Here is an 18,832-nt window from a genome sequence, read left to right on the forward strand (position 1 = left end):
TGACGACACAACAACAAGATATCCATCAGCATGGTGCAGCTGGCATCAGCAAAGGCTGGCAGCGGTGGATGGCGCGATACGGCTATGGGCGGGTATCAAGGCTGCTCTCGGCCACGGTTTTGTTTTGAGAATGCTGTAGTATAACGGCTCATGGAGTTTATGGAGCTGCATCAATGAAACTACTGCAAATGTCCTTTTGCTTCTCAAATCTGCCTCGCCATATCTGCTTGTGACTCTTCGCCATCTGCTCCCTCTCTCACGCGTCCGCTCTTTGTTGACATGGCCACTTTCAGCAAGCGCGTATGTGCAAGAGCCACCGCGTGGTGACCGCCAAGCTTTTCCGTGGTAGTGGCCCATCCCGTGGATCTTGCACTTCGAAGATGAGGTAGTCGTTCTTCAGAATACCAAGTACAGTATGTGTACATGCAGCTGTGCTTGCAGTATCCTGCAGCTGATATTCTGGCAGGAGGTCTGACACTCATGAGTATACCGCTGTGCCACCAAGACCACGCTCGAAACTTCTCTCCATAGCCTTGGGTCCTCCATGATCTGAACAAAGGCCGCAGGCAAACCATCGTGCGCGTGAAGCAGTCAGAATACTACCACGTGCCCTTCAACTATGTGGCAGGAATTATTGCTCATAGCTTCGGCATACCGAGAGCTTCGTCTCCGACAGCGGGCACCACGAAACTCGTAAGGCAGCATCATGGATACAGCCACTGATCACCTTGGGCTGAGGTGGCTAATCAGCTTGCTCGGTCGTATACTTGTTCAGTTCCCTAGAGATATCTCTAATACGAAAAAGAACTATGACGTCCAACACTCCACCCTGGAAAGCACTCTTCTTCGATGTGTTCGGCACTTGTGTAGACTGGCGTAAATCGGTTACAGACGAACTATGGGCAAAGGCACGAGAAGCTCTCGACTCGCCATCTTCATCCATAGCAAGCCGTATCCGGATGGGTGCCTCCGATATGGTGACTGGATCTTGGTCGTACCTCTTGACCTCGTGCTGATATCCTGCACTAGACATACAAACAATGGGGTGATCTAGCACAGGTTGGTCGGTAAACTATCATGATGAGTACGCAATGACTCACGGAACGATGAGGAGTGGCGCAATGGCTACCTGAAGTTCACCCGAGAAGTAGCCAATAATCCCAACCCGACTGAACCATACAAGACTGTCGACGAGCATCATTTGGAGTCTCTTCGTAACATCCTGACCAACCGAGGACTTCTCTTTCCACGCGAGGACAACACACCTGCTAAGCTCGTGCATGATGGTTCGCTATGGGACGAAGCACAGATACAGGATATGAGTATGGTCTGGCATCGTCTAGCACCGTGGCCAGACACCTGTCAGGGCATATCAGATCTCAACAAGATGTTCTCTACTGTCACTCTGAGCAACGGCAACTTGACACTCCTCAACGACATGTGTAAGCATGGCAATATGCAATTTACGCACATCTTCTCCTCTGAGATGTTCAAATCTTACAAGCCTAGTCCAAAGGTGTATCTCGGAGCCGCAGAGAAGCTGGGTCTCAAGCCGGAGGAGTGCGTTATGGTAAGCATTCTCTCACGAGCACGGTGTCGGGTGATGTCTGACTGACAGGCTCAGGTTGCGGCACATCTGGACGATCTCAAGGCTGCGAAGTCGAACGGCTTTGGTACCGTGTACTTGGAGCGGCCGCAAGAAGAGCGGCACCCAGAGCTGCGGGATGCAGGTTTCGTGGATGTGTGGATCAAGGAGGACGAGGATGGCTTTGTGGCGGCGGCAGCAAAGTTGTCACATATAATTAGGCAGTAGCTCCATGGACAGTTCTACCTCCCTGCCGTACGTGGTTGAAGCTGCTAGGCGTGCTGTGATCGTAGTGCACTTCTCTCGTGAGTTGACGATATGACCAACGCTCGGCGTTCACCATATATTGATCAAACCTTATGTACTGTAGCAGGTCCTCATGGCCCTCTGTTCTTCTGTGTGGTTACGGGTGGCTTGGTTTCCCATCCCAGCATCACCGCGATCATGAAACCCAATTGTTGCCACGAAGATGTCTCGACCTGGTACAAGCTCTGATTCTTGTAAGGAGTGGCTTGCGGGAAACGAATGCAGACCACCATATCTCGTCTGTACAAAGCTACGTGCCATTAAGATGCATACAGAACACCACAGTATAGGCTAATAGTCCTAGAGTGCCAGTATATCGACTCACGCATCGTAGTACTGCCGCCTTATGGCTTGTCGTCGTCGACGCCAGACCTTACCCAAACCCTAACCCTAATTCGTCCTGCAATTGCAGCCAATCAAACACAGCTAGACAAACCTCTCCGATCTCGGCGAGCAGCCTCAGAAGATGCTCGAATATAAGTCTTAACTCCTGCACCGACATTCCGCATCACAACATCGCTCCATCGGCCCACGAGAGGCAGCGCTGTCGGGCTACTCAGATGGACTTGCGATAGTAACGCCGCATAGCATCAAAGCGCTTCGTGCGAGCGAAGAGCAGCAGAGTTGGCCAATTTCCCGTTCATCACGTCTCCTTTCCTGCGATCTCGTTCACATAACCTTTGCCGCTTGCTGAATTGACGTGCAATACTATATCGAAAGCCTTAGCAAGCCACAGAGCTAGACCCCAGCACTGTAGACGCAGCATAACCGCCCCACTCACGATATGGTCCAAGAGGACAGTGAAAGCAAAGATGCACATCCCGCAGACGTGGGATGCCTGTCGGCAGCAGAATCAACGAGTGAAGGCACCAAGCCCGATGTACTACCCAACAAGGAGGCCAAAGGTGCCAGTGATACGGAGATGCAGGTCAACATCGTCGACCAACACAAGGGCGTCCTAGCAGAAGAGGACTACTCAGTGTTCACGACCAACCAGAAGCGGGCGATCATGGTGATTGGTTCCCTCACAGCCTGGCTAAGTCCTATGACTGGATCCATCTATTATCCTGCTCTGAATTCCGTGAGTAAAAATCTGTGCGGTCCTAAAAGACAACGATTCAGATCTGACGGCTCAGATAGATCGCCGCGAGCTTGCACGTTACGAGCTCGAAGGTCAACCTGACCGTGACAACATACCTCATCGTCCAAGGCCTGGCACCAATGAGGTAAGTGACCTCCGAAACGCATCCACCCACTGCCATGCTAACAAAGGGATAGTAAGTCGGATCTCGGCTTCCCCTCAATCCTGTCAGAGACTCGTGGCACGACTCATCTGATTGGGATCGAATCGCTCCGTCGACATTCCTACACCCAATACGTCTCAAACCATGCCCACGATAAGCTCAAGCTAATGTGTTCATCGTCAAACGTTTAGTGATTGCTGGATTCTCCGACAAAGCCGGTCGTCGACCAGCCTACTTCATCTGCTTTGTAATCTACATCATAGCCAACCTGGCATTGGCCTTACAGAATAGCTATGTGGCACTACTGGTCCTACGTATGCTGCAATCTGCCGGCAGTAGCGGTACAGTGGCCTTGGCCCAAGGGCTTGTTGGTGACCTAGCTACATCATCCGAACGTGGCAAATACGTCGCCTACGCTTCCGTCGGAACCTTGTTGGGCCCGACTGTGTCACCCATCATCGGTGGCGTGATCAGTCAGTACTGCGGGTGGCACTGGTGAGTGTCGTCGAAAGCACTGTCGTACAACCTCTGACAGCATCCCAGGATCTTCTGGTTCCTTCTGATACTCTCGTGCGCCTTCTTCGTGGTGTTAGCTCTCTTCCTACCAGAGACGTGCCGGAAGCTCGTTGGTGACGGCTCTGTGCCTCCTCCGTGGACTTGCGTGAACATCACAGACACACTTCGGCACAAGGAACGAGCCCAAGACGGTCATGTCGTGGACGAAGAGAAAAAGGCAGAGCTTCGCAAGAACTTCAAGCTCATCTTTCCAAATCCTCTTGGCACACTCCTGGTTCTTGCGGATCTGGAGAGTGCGCTCATTCTGATCGCCACAGGATTAGCCGTGTCATGCTTTTACGCCATCTCTACAGGTGCCTCTGTAGCGTTTAGGGATCTATACGGTTTCGATGACTTATACGTCTCGTTGATGTTCCTACCGATAGGCGTTGGGGGTGTGGTATCCGTCTTTACAACTGGGAAGCTGATCGATTGGTAAGCAATCAACCGAGTGTCAACAGAGTGAAGAAGAGCTGACTAACCATCACACAATAGGAACTGTGAGCGCAATTTTATTGATGAGGCAGGGACGTGATGCTGACATTAGCTACCAGATCGTCGGCACGCAAAACGTCTGAACTTCCCTGTTGTGAAGAATCGACAAACGGACCTCTCGACATTCCCGATCGAGGCTGCTAGGTTGCAGATCGCACTTCCGATGTTTCTACTGGGCGTCGGCTCGATCATAGGTTATGGCTGGATGATGGACCACAAGGTATCCCTGGCTGGCCCGATAGTTATGCTCTTCATCCTTGGCTACAGCCTCATCGCTGCATCTCAAACACTCAACGTTCTAATCATCGACATCTACCCTGGACAACCGGCCACAGCTACAGCCGCGAACAACGTCACCAGGTGCTTGCTTGGGGCAGTTGCGACCGCGGCTATAGGACCGATGAGCAAAGCAATGGGAAATGGCTGGGCTTACACTACACTTGCGCTGATCTTCCTCGCTACTTGTGCGGGTCCGCTGGCGACAATGAAATATGGTATGGCTTGGAGGCAAGCAAGGAAGCAGAAAGAAGACATGGCGAGGAAGCAGAAGGAAGATAAGAAGGCAGACAAAGCTGCGATTACGAAAGGTTGAAAATGCTTGCAGTGGAGGAGGAGTAGGACGGTCACATCCACTGCCTGTTGCCCTCTCCTACTGTAGATTTGGCTACACTGTATCCTCAACCAGTGAGTGGTATCTTTAAGGTTCTCCAGAGAGCTATGCGGTCGAGTCCATTCACAGCCACGAGCGTTTCCGAATCGGAAAACTCACTAGTCGTGATCATCATACCAAGCCATTGCTACCTTTAGATCTTGCCGCCACCGGCACACACCCATAGTCTCCTGCCTGTGTACATCACAATGTGTCGATGGTTTCGTCCCGTGTACTTTACCTCCTCCCGACGATGCTTCGGAAAACATTTCCCACAATTGTCGATTAGATCCAGCCAAAAGCTGAACAAGCTTTGGGCCGAACAAATGACAAATGAATGGCCGAGAGCCTCACATCGACGAGGATGCGGCGGTGGCTTCTGGATGTAGGAATGCTCACAGCGACGCATGTTATCCGAACGCTTCTAAGATCACACAGAAGAAGGCACGATGTAGGCCCTGGCCATGACCTCTTTCCTCCGATTGTCTCACTCCACTTTTTGCCGGTCTTACTTCCGATTGTCACCTGACCTTGCTACGATGCGGAGGTGACATGCTGTACCCTTGCACAGTAATCTAGCGCACGCAAGTCTCGCCTGTCCAGTGTTGAGGTTGTTAGTCGCCGAAGTTTACAGCATCGCGTCTCGCGTGGAGCGTTCCGTTCGCGGTTGCTCAATCGGTCTCGCAAATAATCTGCTATCAAGACATACGGCGACTTCTTCCGATGCTCGAGGGCTAAGTCTCTTCGATATCTCGCTCGTTGTCGAAGGCGTCATGCCTCATGCTCAACCCACGCTTGACACGTACAGCACCGCCTAGACGGCAGCCTCCGCGTGAACATTCTGCTGCGATGCAACATCGCCGCGCAGTAGGATTGTCGAGTAACGACGCCATCCAAAAGCCCAGAGGACTCTATCTTGGACAGTGCGCCGAAAGAAACGCTTGACAATTCAGAACACAGATAACCTCCACGTCTTCCAATCTACCATCCCACGGTACGCAGACACGTTCGTGCCTAATTGGCTGCGAATTTGGCAGCAGAATGAAGACGTCTGCGCAGTACGTAAGTCCGTATGCTGAAGGCAATCATAATACAAGCCAAGTATGATGGCTACTGCTTATCCCCTTGGCAAACTATCCGATATAGTGATGCGGGTACTGAAGACACGAGTCCTACTGAATAGGTTGGCTGAATGCACAGCCACCATGCTCAACAAGATTTGTTCAAGTAGGTTCTGTCGATGATGTAGGTGTAGTCTGGCAATCCAAAGCAGCTGCATAGTCTTTCTCGTCAGAGGACGGTAATTAATGATATCGAAGCTTGCAGCAGTTCATGCCTAGCCCTCAACAGCTTTTGGCGTGATACCGGGGGGCCACACGGGCCGATCAGCTAGCAGCAACCTCAATCGTCCGGCAGGTTTTTACGATTCACGACCATTGCACCCATGGACCTTAATAAGCACGATCTACAACACAGGGCGTTGTTTCCATTGAATGTCGGTTGGCAGCCCCTTAGCAGACGAGCAAGCCGTTTGCCAGCATTCTTGTACAAACGATTGCCCGTCGACCTCTCATCCTCGGAGTTAGTCTACGGGGCAAGACCTACATCGAGCCAGCAAATAATAATGAACGAGTATGCAGGACGTGCAGGCAATAACAAACACTAACGAAAGCTCTCACCAAGCTCTGTCTGGCTGGATGGCTTTCTGGTTGCCGGTAGCGGGCTGCAGGTTGTGTCTCGCTTGTGGTGCGGAGAGCAGGGTAGCCTCTCAAGCCACTGTCGTCCAAGGCATCCAATGCCGCGTCCATACATGAAGCAGAGTCCTCCACCCACCGTACCCGCAAGCCGATTTTAAGGCTTGCGGAACAGTACACTAGAAGTGAAGGAATCATGTGCGTGGCGCAGGAGGTGGATGTTCATAACGCTTGCTTTTCGAACCCATAGTCTCTCCCCACTCTCGCCAAAGTCTGTTCGATAAGCGTCCCGGTCGTGTCAAAATTTGTCAAGTCGCTACCGCACAAGCGAAGTGCTACACGAGCTCTTTGGCCCCATCCTCCCGTACCATTTTCGCAGGCCAAGCTCCCGCTCCCACCAAACGATCCAAAGGCAAGTGCCACAAGTGAACCTTTCTCCCTCCAGAGCTGCCAGATTCGCTCTGGTGTAATCGAACGAATCTACGCACCGTGGCCGCCACAGGGATCATTTTCCACGTGCTTGAGGGCTGGGCAGAAGAGGGCCTCGTGGTCCATGGTCCGTTCCAAAGTCGGGCACTGCAGCTGTGGAAAAGAAGCTGGCTCCTCCCACCTCGCATTGGGCCGACAGGAACATCATTGCGCAGGCATTTATTGGCGACTATTGCGATCCACGAACGTCCACATTGAAAATCCCCAGCTCTCCTGTGCCTTGACTGGCTCGGTACGCTGCCTTTGGAGCCGACTGCCGATCTCTTCCCCGGAGCGAATTCGTGGGCTCTGTTAGTCCGACCTCTGACTTGTGGTGAAAAGGAAGCCAGCCAGGACCGCTACCATTTCTTGCTTCCTGGAGAAAGGCGTCTCGGCGGTATTACCTGCTTGTTTCCTACCTGACTTTCAACGATCATCGACACGGCTGTGCCAGAAGCCGTTATATTGCTCCAAGTCACAGAGTACCTCCACCAAGGAACAGCTCTGCTCGACTCGTCTCACAAATTCTTCGCTGCCCAATTGGCCTGCTTTCCGGATTTAGCCAGCCTGGTCTACCATTCGGATCGCAGCAACCAGTGGCCACCCGAGATACACAGCATCCTATAGCCGACGGCAGAGGCACTGGTTCAGGCTGCGTGACTGTTGTGCGTGTGCTTGACTGCATCACGCACATTGTTGGTCTTGGCCCCAGCGAAAGGTGCCCTAAACTTGCTGTGAAGCACAATTGGAGTGCTGCTGCTGCGAACGCATCTTCTGGTCCCCAAATTCCTGCGCTAGTAGCGACGCTGTTGCAATCATGTCTCACGGCAAGATGACACTGTACAAGCTGGTGGTGCTCGGAGATGGTGGTGTTGGCAAGACGGCTCTGACGATACAAGTAAGCTTCGTCCTTGTGATTCGTATGGTGAGCTTTGCTAACACGATGAACCACAGCTATGCTTGAACCACTTCGTCGAAACGTACGATCCGACCATCGAAGATTCTTACCGCAAGCAAGTTCAGATTGATGGCCAATCATGCATGCTGGAAGTACTAGATACTGCTGGGCAAGAAGAGTACACAGCGCTGAGAGATCAATGGATACGGGATGGCGAAGGCTTCGTTCTGGTCTACTCCATCTCCTCACGATCATCATTCACCCGCATACAAAAGTTCTACCACCAAATACAACGGGTAAAGGACTCAGCAGCAGCCGGCTCTCCCACATACCCTGGCTCACCACTCTCGCAGACCATGGGCAGCTCCACGTTCGGGCCAGCGCCAGTGATGCTAGTGGGCAACAAATGCGACAGAGTGACAGAGCGAGAAGTCTCAACCCAAGAAGGCAGTGCTCTGGCCAAACAACTAAACTGCGATTTTGTCGAAGCCTCCGCCAAAAACTGCGTCAACGTAGAGAAGGCCTTCTACGACGTGGTACGACGACTACGAAGCCAACGAGCGAATGCACCACGCGATGCTAGTAAGAACAATGCGACCAACAACCACTCCTCACGGCAACACGGCGGAGGCTACGACCGAGACAGAGACGACCGATACTATCGTTCCGAGGGCAGAAACGGCAACGGTAAGAAAAAGCGACGTGGTGGTGGTGGCTCGAAGTGTGTGATATTATGATCATGGCTGAATGACTTCCCACAATCTAATAGGAAGATTCCTTCGCCTCTCTAGAGGTTGGCGGAGGCACCGCTGGATTCGGCTACGTCTGATCATCTAGACCTCGGTGATCGTGTGCGCAAAGTGTTCTATATGGTCACTTTTGCACACCACATCGCATCGGTACGGAGCGCCGGCAGCATCTCTCCAGACCGATATTGGCCTGCGCGCCGGAGCCACGTACCGAAGCGAAATACATCCGAATGAGCAATGTGCGTCCCACCACATCTACTGGTTGCGCGAAACTTGCGGAGGCGGATGAATACGCCAGCTCGCACGGTTCGAAGCGCAAAGCCATATGGTCGTCACAATAAAACCGCACCACTGTGCCAGTCCAGTGGATATCTGGGGCTCGCGAGGAACTTGGCTTCCGAAAAGGCACAGTCACCTGGTCTGTGACAGCTGCGCGAAATTGTGGAGGTGGAGGAGCCGGGTGCATTTTCTTTCGAACCCCGGATCGACTGGGTTTCGTTGCATTTAGCCGGGAGATTTATACGCTGGAGCCTCTGACGTTCTTGAGCGGATTCGTGTTTGAACGATGAACGACTGGCGATGAGACGAGCTCGTGTTGGTATGAGATTTGAGTACTTTGCACAAAGTCAACCCCCGCAGGCTAGGATACGGATGGCCGGACGAGAATGCGTCGACGTTGAAGGGTCGCGAGTCAGGCTACAGTATGATCTTTACTCCCCGTTTCTGGCAACCCAAGGCCTCGTTCTGACAGCACGCTGCGCCGTGCCTCGAGCTCGCACCATGGAGGATCCTGGTGGCGTCGAGGGCGCAGCCACTGTGCCACAATAGCGGTACTATGATGGAAGTGATGTGAGACCTCATCTGCGTGGAGACACATGGCAGCGGTGCTACTGAGCTGTAGGGAGCCTGGTGAGTCGCCGTCTGGAGGCCGCGAAGTTGCCACGAAACAGAGCTTGGATTGTGCAAGCCCTTGCGATGTATTGCCAGTGGTCTTTGCTTGACATATTGCCCAAAGCATGACAACGGAGAATGATCGCAGCAGCTGATCTTGAGAGGACTGCTGAAAACTTTATTCATAGCTAACGGCGAAGGACGTCGTGGCGGAGAGCGAGCAACCGGCTACGGCACAAAGCAGTGGTGGCTGTGTGCCAGTGATTTGATGATGATGTACCTTGATATACAGAATTACATCTGAACATGACAACACAGTGCGTTCACTCCAACTTCTCTGTCTTACCAAGATGTTCCTGGGTGCTTGAAGATGTGCTCATACCATCCACCTGCGGGTATCCGTCGCTTAAGATACACGGTACCTCCACCAGCCGCCAAAAAGCACCAAATAGACGTCCAGACATGAAACCAGGCAGAACGAGACAGCATAACGGCCATTGTCAGCAAACATAGCTCGGCTATTCTCCGAACCATACGGGCTGTGTGCATTGAAAATGAGAAGTCCCCACCTCATGGTCGTCGGTCATAACAGACATGTCTCTGTCCTTACCCAAACCCTAACCCTAATGACCAACGACACCTGATCGGCCGGAAATCAGAGAGGTGTGTAGATCACGGCTAACGAGCACGATGGCGAGAAGTGAATATCATACCAAGACTAGAAGCCAAGACCCATCCCAACCGAGAACACTCAACAAACTGCCAGAAGGCGCTAATACGAATTCCCTGACCCATCACCGAATAGGACCTCCTAGTCCTCCCGCTCGGCAGCAGCCTCCTCGTCGGCCCCAGCGCCCAGATTCCCCATCAAGCCCGCCGCTCCTCCAGTTCCCTCATCCGCCTCCTCCCCACCATCTTCATCCATCCCGAACGTCGCCTCCCCAAACGCACTATCGTCCATCAGATCCCCCAACCCCTCAGCCCCCACATCCCCATCACCCTCCCCCTCTCCATCACCACCCACGCCACCAAAATCAAAATCCGCGCCCGCATCTCCGCCCAAATCCGCAGCACCACCTTGGCCGCCGTCCTCATCCTCCTCATCATTCGTCAAGTCCCCGAACATATTATCCTCGAACTGACTATCCTCTCCCATCCCCTCAGTGCCCTCCGCACCAAGCATCCCAGACCCGTCAAAATCAGAAGTCGTAGTCCCACCTGCTACAGCCATGGCCGAAGCATTAGGCACAGTAGCAGTAGCGGCCATAGCAGCGCCCAAACTTCCCCCACCACTAGGATGAAAACCAGGCGCGAGACCCCTGTTTTGTTCGTCTGCCGTGGCTGTCGTGGGACCCGCTGGCGCGCTGGTAGTGGAGGGCTGGAGGCCGCCTGTTCGGTCTGGTGCGGTGGCGGAGGGGAGCGTGGAGCCTTTGATCGTTTCTGGGTTTTGATGGCTGGTGCTGCCAGTGGCGGTAGTCCTGGAGTTGAAGGGTGTGGTTTCGTTTTCGTTTTCGTTTTCGTTGTCCGGGTCGTCGCCGAAGTCGATGGTGTTGGACATTTCCATGTCGTCGAGTAGGGAGGTGTCGGCGAAGTTGGTGCTGTCCATGCCGCTTGCTTGGTTGTCGGTGGGAGTCCCGGCCATTTGAGCTTGGAGATCAGACTGCTGCTGCTGCTGGACTTGTTGTGCCTGCATGCTGGGGTACTGCGGTTGCTGCATACCCGATAGCTGCTGCTGCTGCATCTGTGGTGCCTCACCGTGAAAGATCTCCCCTCTCCCAACCCTAGACTGCTGCTGCAAGGCCTTCGCATCCTCCATAAATCCCTTCTGCTGTTCCTCCATACTACCCTGCACCTCCATCCGCTCCTCCGACAGCACGACCTCCTCCTCCCTCTCCAACCCACCCTTCTCCACCATTTCCGCCACCTGCTTCCTCGCAGCAATCTTTACCCCCAGCACCTCCTCGACCTCCCTCACGATATCCTCCACCGTCTCCTTCTCCGCAGCACCTTCAACAGCAACCCCACCATTCTCCTCCAGCCGAAAACCAGACGTTGCATTCTCATGCCCCTCCCACGTAGCATACCTCAGCCTCTTCTCCGCCTGCATAAGAGTCTTACTCTTTTTCCACTCCTGCATTTTCTCCGCATGCTCCGCCTTCATCCTCTCGATCTCCGCCTGACCTTCCTCCAAATGCTTCGCTACGCGTTTGTCGAACTCCGCCAGCTGGTCTTTGCTCAGGTTCGTAAAGGGCGCTGCTTCCTTTGGCTTAGGCGGTAGATCCGAGTCGATCAGATCCAACTTCGGTGGCGCAAGGATCCCGTCTGTGAGACCCTTCAGCTCGCCCATGAGACCCATCCCGAGATCAGCGGGGACGATTTGGGAACTGGCGTAGGGGGAGGAGAAGACTTCTTCCATCCAGCGGTGGTGTTGCATATACCTCGTCATGCTTATCTCCCGCGGCGTGATGTGGTCGAAGAAGTCGCCGCCGGTAGTGTTCTCTTCATCTTCAATCGTCATATCGTGCGCCATTGCCACCTCGCCACTCGCACCGGGTACCGGTGGATTGGGTCGTTGACGCTTCGCTGCAGGTTGAGCGGACATGGCACCGGCTTGCTGAGGATAATACTGCGGGTAGCGATTCTGCTGCACACCGGCACCGTAGAAACCTGGCTGAGCCATTTGTCTCTGCATCGTCGCGCCGGAAGGGACATTGATCATCGGCCAGCTCGGGCGATCGTGCAGCATGAAGTCCTTCCTCTCCAGCTTGCCCTGGTTCTCCAGCCATTGCCGCTCCTGCATCACTTTTTGCATTTGCGGTGTAAAAGGGACCTGACTACTCGGCAAAATGCGATTCTGCTCCGCCTGATGATAATGTACAATCCACAACGCTGGATCCGGTGGCGCAGCATTGACCGAAGGATTCTTAGCAATCAAATGATACCTCGTTCTGGCATGTGAAGCCATCTGATCATATTGCATGCGATGGCCGATGGTATGTTTCATCCTCTCAATGGTATAACCATGAATGTCGTGGCGGTATGTGGTTTCGTGATCGCCCCAGACGTAGCCATCGGAGGGGAACTGATCACTGCCTTTATTTGGTGGAAGCCATTCGAGCCAGATCGTGCCGTCCTGGGGGGCTTGGATGTAGGTCCAGGACATGGGGGCGATGGATTTGACGATTGTCGGGGCATCGAGGAGGTATTTGAGGGCATGGTCGAGGTCGAGGGCGGCGATGTGGGGGAAGCGGTGGTTGGAGATGAGGTGGACATGGGGTTGCTGGGAGGGGGTTATTAGCATAGGGTGTATGGTGGTGGTGGTGGTGGTGGGGGAGGGGGGATGTGTACCAGCTGGGGCGCGACGCCCTGGCTCGGGTTCTGCATGGTGGGGGGATGGTAGATGGGTGGTTGTGGGGGGGCGGAGGTGAGGATAGTCGAGGTGATGGTGAAGATGCGCGACAGACGCGACTGTCTTCAAATGCAAACGAACCTCAGGCATCCACTTTGTCGCAAGCTGGGTTTCGCCTAGGTGCATGACGATCGACTAGCGCCGGCAGCTGACTTAGCCAATTGATTAGTACAGTAGCTGCCAACCATCACAACACCTTTCCCCTGCATCCACCGAGCATGTGACAGCACCTATCCTTCACCGCCGACGGGTCCGCCAAGATGCCCTCCGCCACCCCCACCAACAATATCATCCTCTCCCCCACCCGTACCCCACAACGCCCGCCCATGCAACCCAACGTCGCCAACGTCGTACTCGGCAACCTCCACATCAAACCATGGTACCCCTCCTTCTACCCCGAAGACATGATCGGGGGTCGACGAGCAGAATGGTTGTACGTCTGCCAATGGTGTTTCCGCTACAGCAGTGAGATTCTGAAATACAGTGCCCATTGTGTAATAAACCCCACCCCACCAAACACCCAAAGATATACTGTAGATATGTAATCTATGTATGAGAGGCTAAAAGTATATATATATTCCACAGAAAGCCTGCCCCCTGCAAACCACCCCACCCCCCGGCACCGTCATCTACGATAAGGGAGATTACATCATCCACGAAATCGACGGCGCCGAACACAAACTCTACGCCCAACACCTCTCCCTCCTCTCCAAACTCTTCCTCGACACCAAAAGCGTCTTCTTCGACGTCTCCACCTTCCTCTACTACCCCCTCATCCTGCGGGACAACGAGCACCAGGACTCCACCCCCTCGCATCCCTATGGACAAGTCGTGGGTTTCTTCAGCAAAGAGAAGATGAGCTGGGATAATAATAATGTGGCTTGTATCCTCATCTTCCCTCCCTGGCAGAAACGCGGGTTGGGACAGGTATTAATCGCTGCTTCGTACGAGCTCGGGAGGCGAGAGGGACGGTTTGGCGGGCCCGAGAGGCCGTTGAGTGCGCTGGGGAGGAAAGGGTATGTGGCGTTTTGGTGTGCGGAGGTTTATCGGTTTTTGGTTGCAGCACCGGGGAAGAGGAGTGTGAGTGTCAAGGAGATTTCCGAGGCAACGTTTATTATGCTGGAGGATGTGGTGGTGGCGTTGAGGGAGATGGATGTGCTGGAAAGTAGGAAGACGGCTGGTGGGAGTGTGGTTGTGCATAAGGGGCGGCTCAGGGCTTGGGCGGAGAGGAATCGCGTTGGGAAGGAGGCGTTGGTTGATGGGGAGGCATTTACGGTCGAGGAGAGTGAGGTGGAGGAGGAGGGGAGTGAGGAGGATGGATGAATGGTTGCTTTTAAGAGTGATGCTTATGGTCTTGCTTGCTCATGATCTTCGAGCCCGTGAGCTCATGCCACGAGATTGGCAAAGCAGCAAAAGACTAGCCGACGAGCTTGCAGTCCGAAGGGACCTGTATATGTCCTCTTCCTCGACGGGCGGCCCTCCGAGTCAAGCGCCGCGACACATCAATCGCTACCCGCAGCCGCGTCGTCAACACGCCCAGCACCATAAGCCCGCCACTCGCTGTAGTCTCCACGGTCGAATACGCCAGAAGCTTTACTCCCGAGCGCGACGCCCGTGGCATCAAGCAATTTCTGCAGGGCCTCGATCGTGGTGCCTGCAGTGGCGCCGTAGGCTCCGCGCTTCGGGCCTTGAGGCGTGTTGTACTACAGGTGTGCTTGATGGATGTAGTTGTTGGCGGCGGGAGTTGGGGTGGCGAAGATTGCGATTTCGAAGGCTTCAGGGGTTGGTATTGGCCTATTGATGCTTGTGCCTGGGCGTTGCGGTTGAGTGGTGGACTGCACGCCTGGGAAGAGGAGGGTGGCGTTTGCTGAGGACATATTAGCTGTGTACGAATTCGAGAGGTGGGAGGGTTTCCGAACTGGTTTCACCTTTGATCTCTGCTCGCGCAGGCCTGAGATTGTCGATTCCACTGAGCGTGCCATTAAAGTTGGCCGGTTGGTGTTTGAGAATCGTAAAAGGGTGTGTTAATGGAGATGCAGGAGGAACGAGTCGTGCAAATATCATAAATGCGGGCCATCTTCGGGAAGCGGTTGAGTGATGTTGAGACAGACTTTCACGTGTCTGGACGGTCACATGTCTAACTCGCACGCACGAATCATGCTTGCGAGGGAAATGCTAGATGTCACGGCTCATTCACTGGCTAAAGCTCCCCATACACGGTCATGATTTAAGGAATTCTCGTCTCATGCATATGGGATCCTGCTGAGGATGTAGAGGACGATATGCCAGCTACCGCAGCTTACGCTATCACCGGAGATAGACATACGATCTCTTTGATACGACGATGTAATGCACAAGACGCAATGGACGAATCATTCACGAGCACAGAACCATCTTCATTCTAAAGCAGCGCAAAGTAGCTTTGATGATCCTGCCTGCCGCTATCCTAGTAGTATGCCACCGACAGGCGACGGGATGGGGACGACGAGATTGTAAGCAAACTCAACCCTATCTCCTCTCCAAGAAAGCCTTTACTCCTCCCGCATCTCCTCGTCTTCATCTTCACCCTGAACACCCTCGTCTTCACTGCCCTTCCACTCGTACTGCTCTTCCATCTCTCAGTCACCTCCACTCTCACCCATCTCCACTTCACCCTCACCCATCTCCACCTCCCCTCCACCCTCACCTTCACCCCCAGCCTCATCTTCACCCTGCTCAACCTGCCACCCCCCCCACCATCCCCGTAACCATCCCCAACAACCCCCTCAACGCCACCTCCGGCGTCCCCACCACCACCCCACCCTTGCAAACCACCATCTCCCCCCCCTCCTCAACAAACCACACCCTCCCCAACAACCGCAAACCCCCATTCACTACCCCGACCGCCCGCACCTGGACATAAAACGCCCCTTCCCTCCTCGGCAGCCCTCCCGCGGCAATCTCCGCGAGACGATCCACTTCTGTCTGGCTTAGGCCCGGTTTCTTGTTCCGGATCTTGGTGCGCCAGTTCCGGACTCGGCCGTCCCGACGCCGAGTCTCAACGTCCATGTAGGCGTCTGCTATATCGGGACGTAGCAGAGCAGATTGGACGGCTATGGCGGTGCGGAGGGCGGTGAGGGTGGCGCGGGAGGCGGCGATGAGGGTTTGGAGAGCGGGAGTCAGGGTGGAGGGTGGAGCGGCGGCTGGAGTGGAGCTAGAAGTGAGTTGGGCGGGAGCAGGAGCGGCAGGAGAAGCAGGAGTAGAGCCAGAGGAGAGTTGAGCAGGAGTCGAAGTCGAAGTCGAGTCAGAAGAGAGCTGGGACGGAGCAGAAGCAGGAGCAGAGCCAGGAGCAGAGCCAGAAGAAAGCCGAGTCCCCGCCATCGTGTCCTTGTCAGAAAAAAAAATTATTTGCTCACAGTGAACAATCAGCTCCCTTTTCCTCACAAACCCTCCCTGGTATCATCTCCTACTCACCGCCGCCAACGATCCCACAAACAACCAGATCTTCTCAACACACCATCGGCCGTTACGAAACCGCGAATCTACTTCTCTACGTCAGCAAGATGTTTTCCTGGATCCAGCATGTCGTCCAGTCTCGTGGCAGGTGGCAGCAGCAGCGGCAGCAGTGGTGGTGATGTTGTTGTTGCTGTTGTTGTTGCTGTTGCTGTCGGTATGGTGAATGTCGAGAATCCAGTGAGTGCGGAAAAGATCGTGCGAAAAGGAGAAAAAAACATGCGGCAGTGAATGCGCTGGTCCGTGCGCAGGGGAGAAGGATTTCATATGAGGCAGTCACGCGGGATCCACATATCTCCTCTGTAGAGCAAATGCAAACGCAACCGCAAACGCAAGAGGGTGATGGTGGTGATTCGGGATGTGAGTAAGAAGTCATGTTGCTAGGAAAGGGGGAGGAGGGTTGGGGGAATATGTGTATCATTGTTATTTTGTGCAGGCAGGGCTAAGAAAGCTAGCTAGCTATCGTACACGCCGCACGCATTCTTCCCACTTCTTGGCGGAGAAGCGTGCCTTCTAACATCGCACACACACAGCTTTCCCTCGCCCAGTTCTGCCAGACCTTGACTGCTTGCGGGCGACGCAGAAGGAAAGAGAGGGAGAGCTACTACATCCCCTCAAACCCCCCGTCGTCCCCATCATCCCCCTCCGCATCCCCCTCCACAATCTCCTTCGCCAACTCCCTCTCCCGCTCCCTCGCCTTCGCCGCCTCGGCAATCTCCTGCCGATGCTTATTCATCGGATACCTCATCGCCATGACACACTCATCCCTCATCCCCAACAACGCCTCGATGCGCGCATGAAACGCCTCACTAGGTTCCGTAGTACTGTACGCGTCCTTCGCGGGGACGGTGACGAGATGCCCGTTTTGGTGGTCCAGAGAGGCTTCGATCACCCCGTCTCGGATCGCTTTGGCGGTGATGTATTCCGCGCTTTCTTCGCTGGAGACCCCGAGGCGGGTGCAGATGTCGCGTAGGCTGATGCGGGAGTAGGAGAGGGAGAGCATGCGGACGCCGGTCTTGATGACGTTTTGGCGGAGACGGAGGATTAAGGTGTACGTGCCGTCTTGCCGGAATTGAGGTTCGTAGGTGCCGGTGCATTTGAGGAAGGCTTGGAGGTCGCCGACGCGGACCGCTTGCACGAGTTTGAAGTACGGGTGCAGGGCGGCTTCCAGGCTGGGTTGGCGGAAGAGGCTGCGGGAGGGGATGTCGCCCATGAGGAGTTCGACGACGATGAGGAGTTTGGTGGATTGTTGGTAGAAGCCGACGGCGGGACCCGTGGTGGGGGATTTGCGGGTGGCGGATTCGAGGTGGTCGTGGGCGTCGGTGTAGGCGAGCTGGATGGCGCGGATACGGCCGAGGTGGTAGAGGTAGCGGCAGACTTGGTTGTTGGCGGCGGACGTGGGGAATTGGGTTTGGGCTACAAGGAGGTCGTCTTGGGTGATATCGGCTGTGGAGATGTAGTTGCGAAGGAGGAGGACGGTGGCGGCTGCTTGGGTTTCGGCGTCTTTGCGAATGACGGCGCTGCGGAGGGCGGCGAGGAGACTGGGGCGGATGCCGATAACGGGGGATTGTTTGGAGGGTGGTTTGGGGTCGAGATTCTCGTGGAAGAGGGAGAAGTAGAAGTAGGCTTTGGCTCCGATGGCGTCCATGGTTCGGCGATTGAAGGAGCGGACCTTTTCGACAAAATTTGTGCTGAAGTTGGCGCCCTTCTTGTACTCTTGGTGGTCGTAGAGGTAGACCTGTGCCCCAAATTAGTGGACACTCTAGCGTGAATGTCTGCCTTTGCTTACCTGAATCAGCACACCCAAGTATGCCCACACCTCGGCAATCTCAGCGATATCCTGCTCCTTCGCATTCCCGTTCGCCTCACTGCCCGCTCCAGGCGCAGTCCTCACACGCTCCGGCAGCATATCCTCGAGCACCCTCCGAGCATTATCCCGTGGCTTGGGGAAGGCCGTCTTAATACCAACAGCAATGGCCTCGGCGAAGTTGTCTGCTTTACGGATGGTCGCTATACTTCGGAGGGCGCGGAGTGTGAAGCGGGCATCGAAGGCGTCGACGGCTTGGTTGATGAGGTTGAAGTTGTTGATGATGACTGAGATATATTGTTAGTAGGTTGGGTTGTGCTGGTGGCTGTAGTGATGGGTGTACACACTCCGCTCTGCTGGGAGGTTTGGCGCCGGGCCGACCTTTACTTCCTCCTTCTCGCCATTGACGGCATCAATGTCCATCTTATCCACCATCTTGTCCGCCATCTTGGCTTCTGTGTGTGTGTGTGTGTTTGAATCAAAGCAATAATGATGAGAGACGATCGCGTGCTGCGTACACCTGAGCTTCAGCAGTCGCCTTTCGGTCAATCTTCGGCTATATATATCTCGCAAGCTTGCATCACATGTAA

At 54.4% G+C, this 18,832-nt stretch overlaps 7 protein-coding genes across 7 annotated transcripts; 4 read left to right on the top strand and 3 right to left on the bottom strand.

Annotated features, from left to right (window-relative positions):
* Positions 1-809: 809 nt before the first annotated feature.
* On the top strand, positions 810-1,813 carry LTS14_008418 (uncharacterized protein; the record flags this gene model as incomplete). The annotated part of the gene is made up of 4 exons (XM_064841106.1): positions 810-977; positions 1,030-1,059; positions 1,115-1,570; positions 1,625-1,813. The coding sequence occupies 4 exons, from the start codon at positions 810-812 to the stop codon at positions 1,811-1,813; spliced, it is 843 nt and encodes a 280-aa protein (XP_064691366.1).
* Positions 1,814-2,675: 862 nt separating this feature from the next.
* Positions 2,676-4,777, top strand: LTS14_008419 (uncharacterized protein; the record flags this gene model as incomplete). Its single annotated transcript, XM_064841107.1, has 7 exons — positions 2,676-2,972; positions 3,032-3,117; positions 3,170-3,246; positions 3,327-3,630; positions 3,679-4,125; positions 4,186-4,196; positions 4,245-4,777. 7 exons carry the CDS (start codon positions 2,676-2,678, stop codon positions 4,775-4,777), a joined length of 1,755 nt encoding a protein of 584 aa, XP_064691367.1.
* Positions 4,778-7,813: 3,036 nt separating this feature from the next.
* On the top strand, positions 7,814-8,631 carry ras2 (the record flags this gene model as incomplete). Its single annotated transcript, XM_064841108.1, has 2 exons — positions 7,814-7,894; positions 7,951-8,631. 2 exons carry the CDS (start codon positions 7,814-7,816, stop codon positions 8,629-8,631), a joined length of 762 nt encoding a protein of 253 aa, XP_064691368.1.
* Positions 8,632-10,345: 1,714 nt separating this feature from the next.
* On the bottom strand, positions 10,346-12,918 carry LTS14_008421 (uncharacterized protein; the record flags this gene model as incomplete). The annotated part of the gene is made up of 2 exons (XM_064841109.1): positions 10,346-12,814; positions 12,883-12,918. The coding sequence occupies 2 exons, from the start codon at positions 12,916-12,918 to the stop codon at positions 10,346-10,348; spliced, it is 2,505 nt and encodes an 834-aa protein (XP_064691369.1).
* Positions 12,919-13,203: 285 nt separating this feature from the next.
* On the top strand, positions 13,204-14,266 carry SAS2 (SAS complex subunit; the record flags this gene model as incomplete). The annotated part of the gene is made up of 2 exons (XM_064841110.1): positions 13,204-13,437; positions 13,529-14,266. The coding sequence occupies 2 exons, from the start codon at positions 13,204-13,206 to the stop codon at positions 14,264-14,266; spliced, it is 972 nt and encodes a 323-aa protein (XP_064691370.1).
* Positions 14,267-15,658: 1,392 nt separating this feature from the next.
* On the bottom strand, positions 15,659-16,303 carry LTS14_008423 (uncharacterized protein; the record flags this gene model as incomplete). Its single annotated transcript, XM_064841111.1, has 1 exon — positions 15,659-16,303. One exon carries the CDS (start codon positions 16,301-16,303, stop codon positions 15,659-15,661), a length of 645 nt encoding a protein of 214 aa, XP_064691371.1.
* A 736-nt stretch (positions 16,304-17,039) lies between these two features.
* On the bottom strand, positions 17,040-18,689 carry RPN3 (26S proteasome non-ATPase regulatory subunit; the record flags this gene model as incomplete). The annotated part of the gene is made up of 3 exons (XM_064841112.1): positions 17,040-18,173; positions 18,225-18,529; positions 18,590-18,689. 3 exons carry the CDS (start codon positions 18,687-18,689, stop codon positions 17,040-17,042), a joined length of 1,539 nt encoding a protein of 512 aa, XP_064691372.1.
* Between the last annotated feature and the right edge of the window lie 143 nt (positions 18,690-18,832).

The sequence above is a fragment of the Recurvomyces mirabilis genome, assembly GCF_035927965.1.
Source record: "Recurvomyces mirabilis strain CCFEE 5264 chromosome Unknown scaffold_25, whole genome shotgun sequence".
Taxonomy (NCBI): domain Eukaryota; kingdom Fungi; phylum Ascomycota; class Dothideomycetes; order Mycosphaerellales; family Teratosphaeriaceae; genus Recurvomyces; species Recurvomyces mirabilis.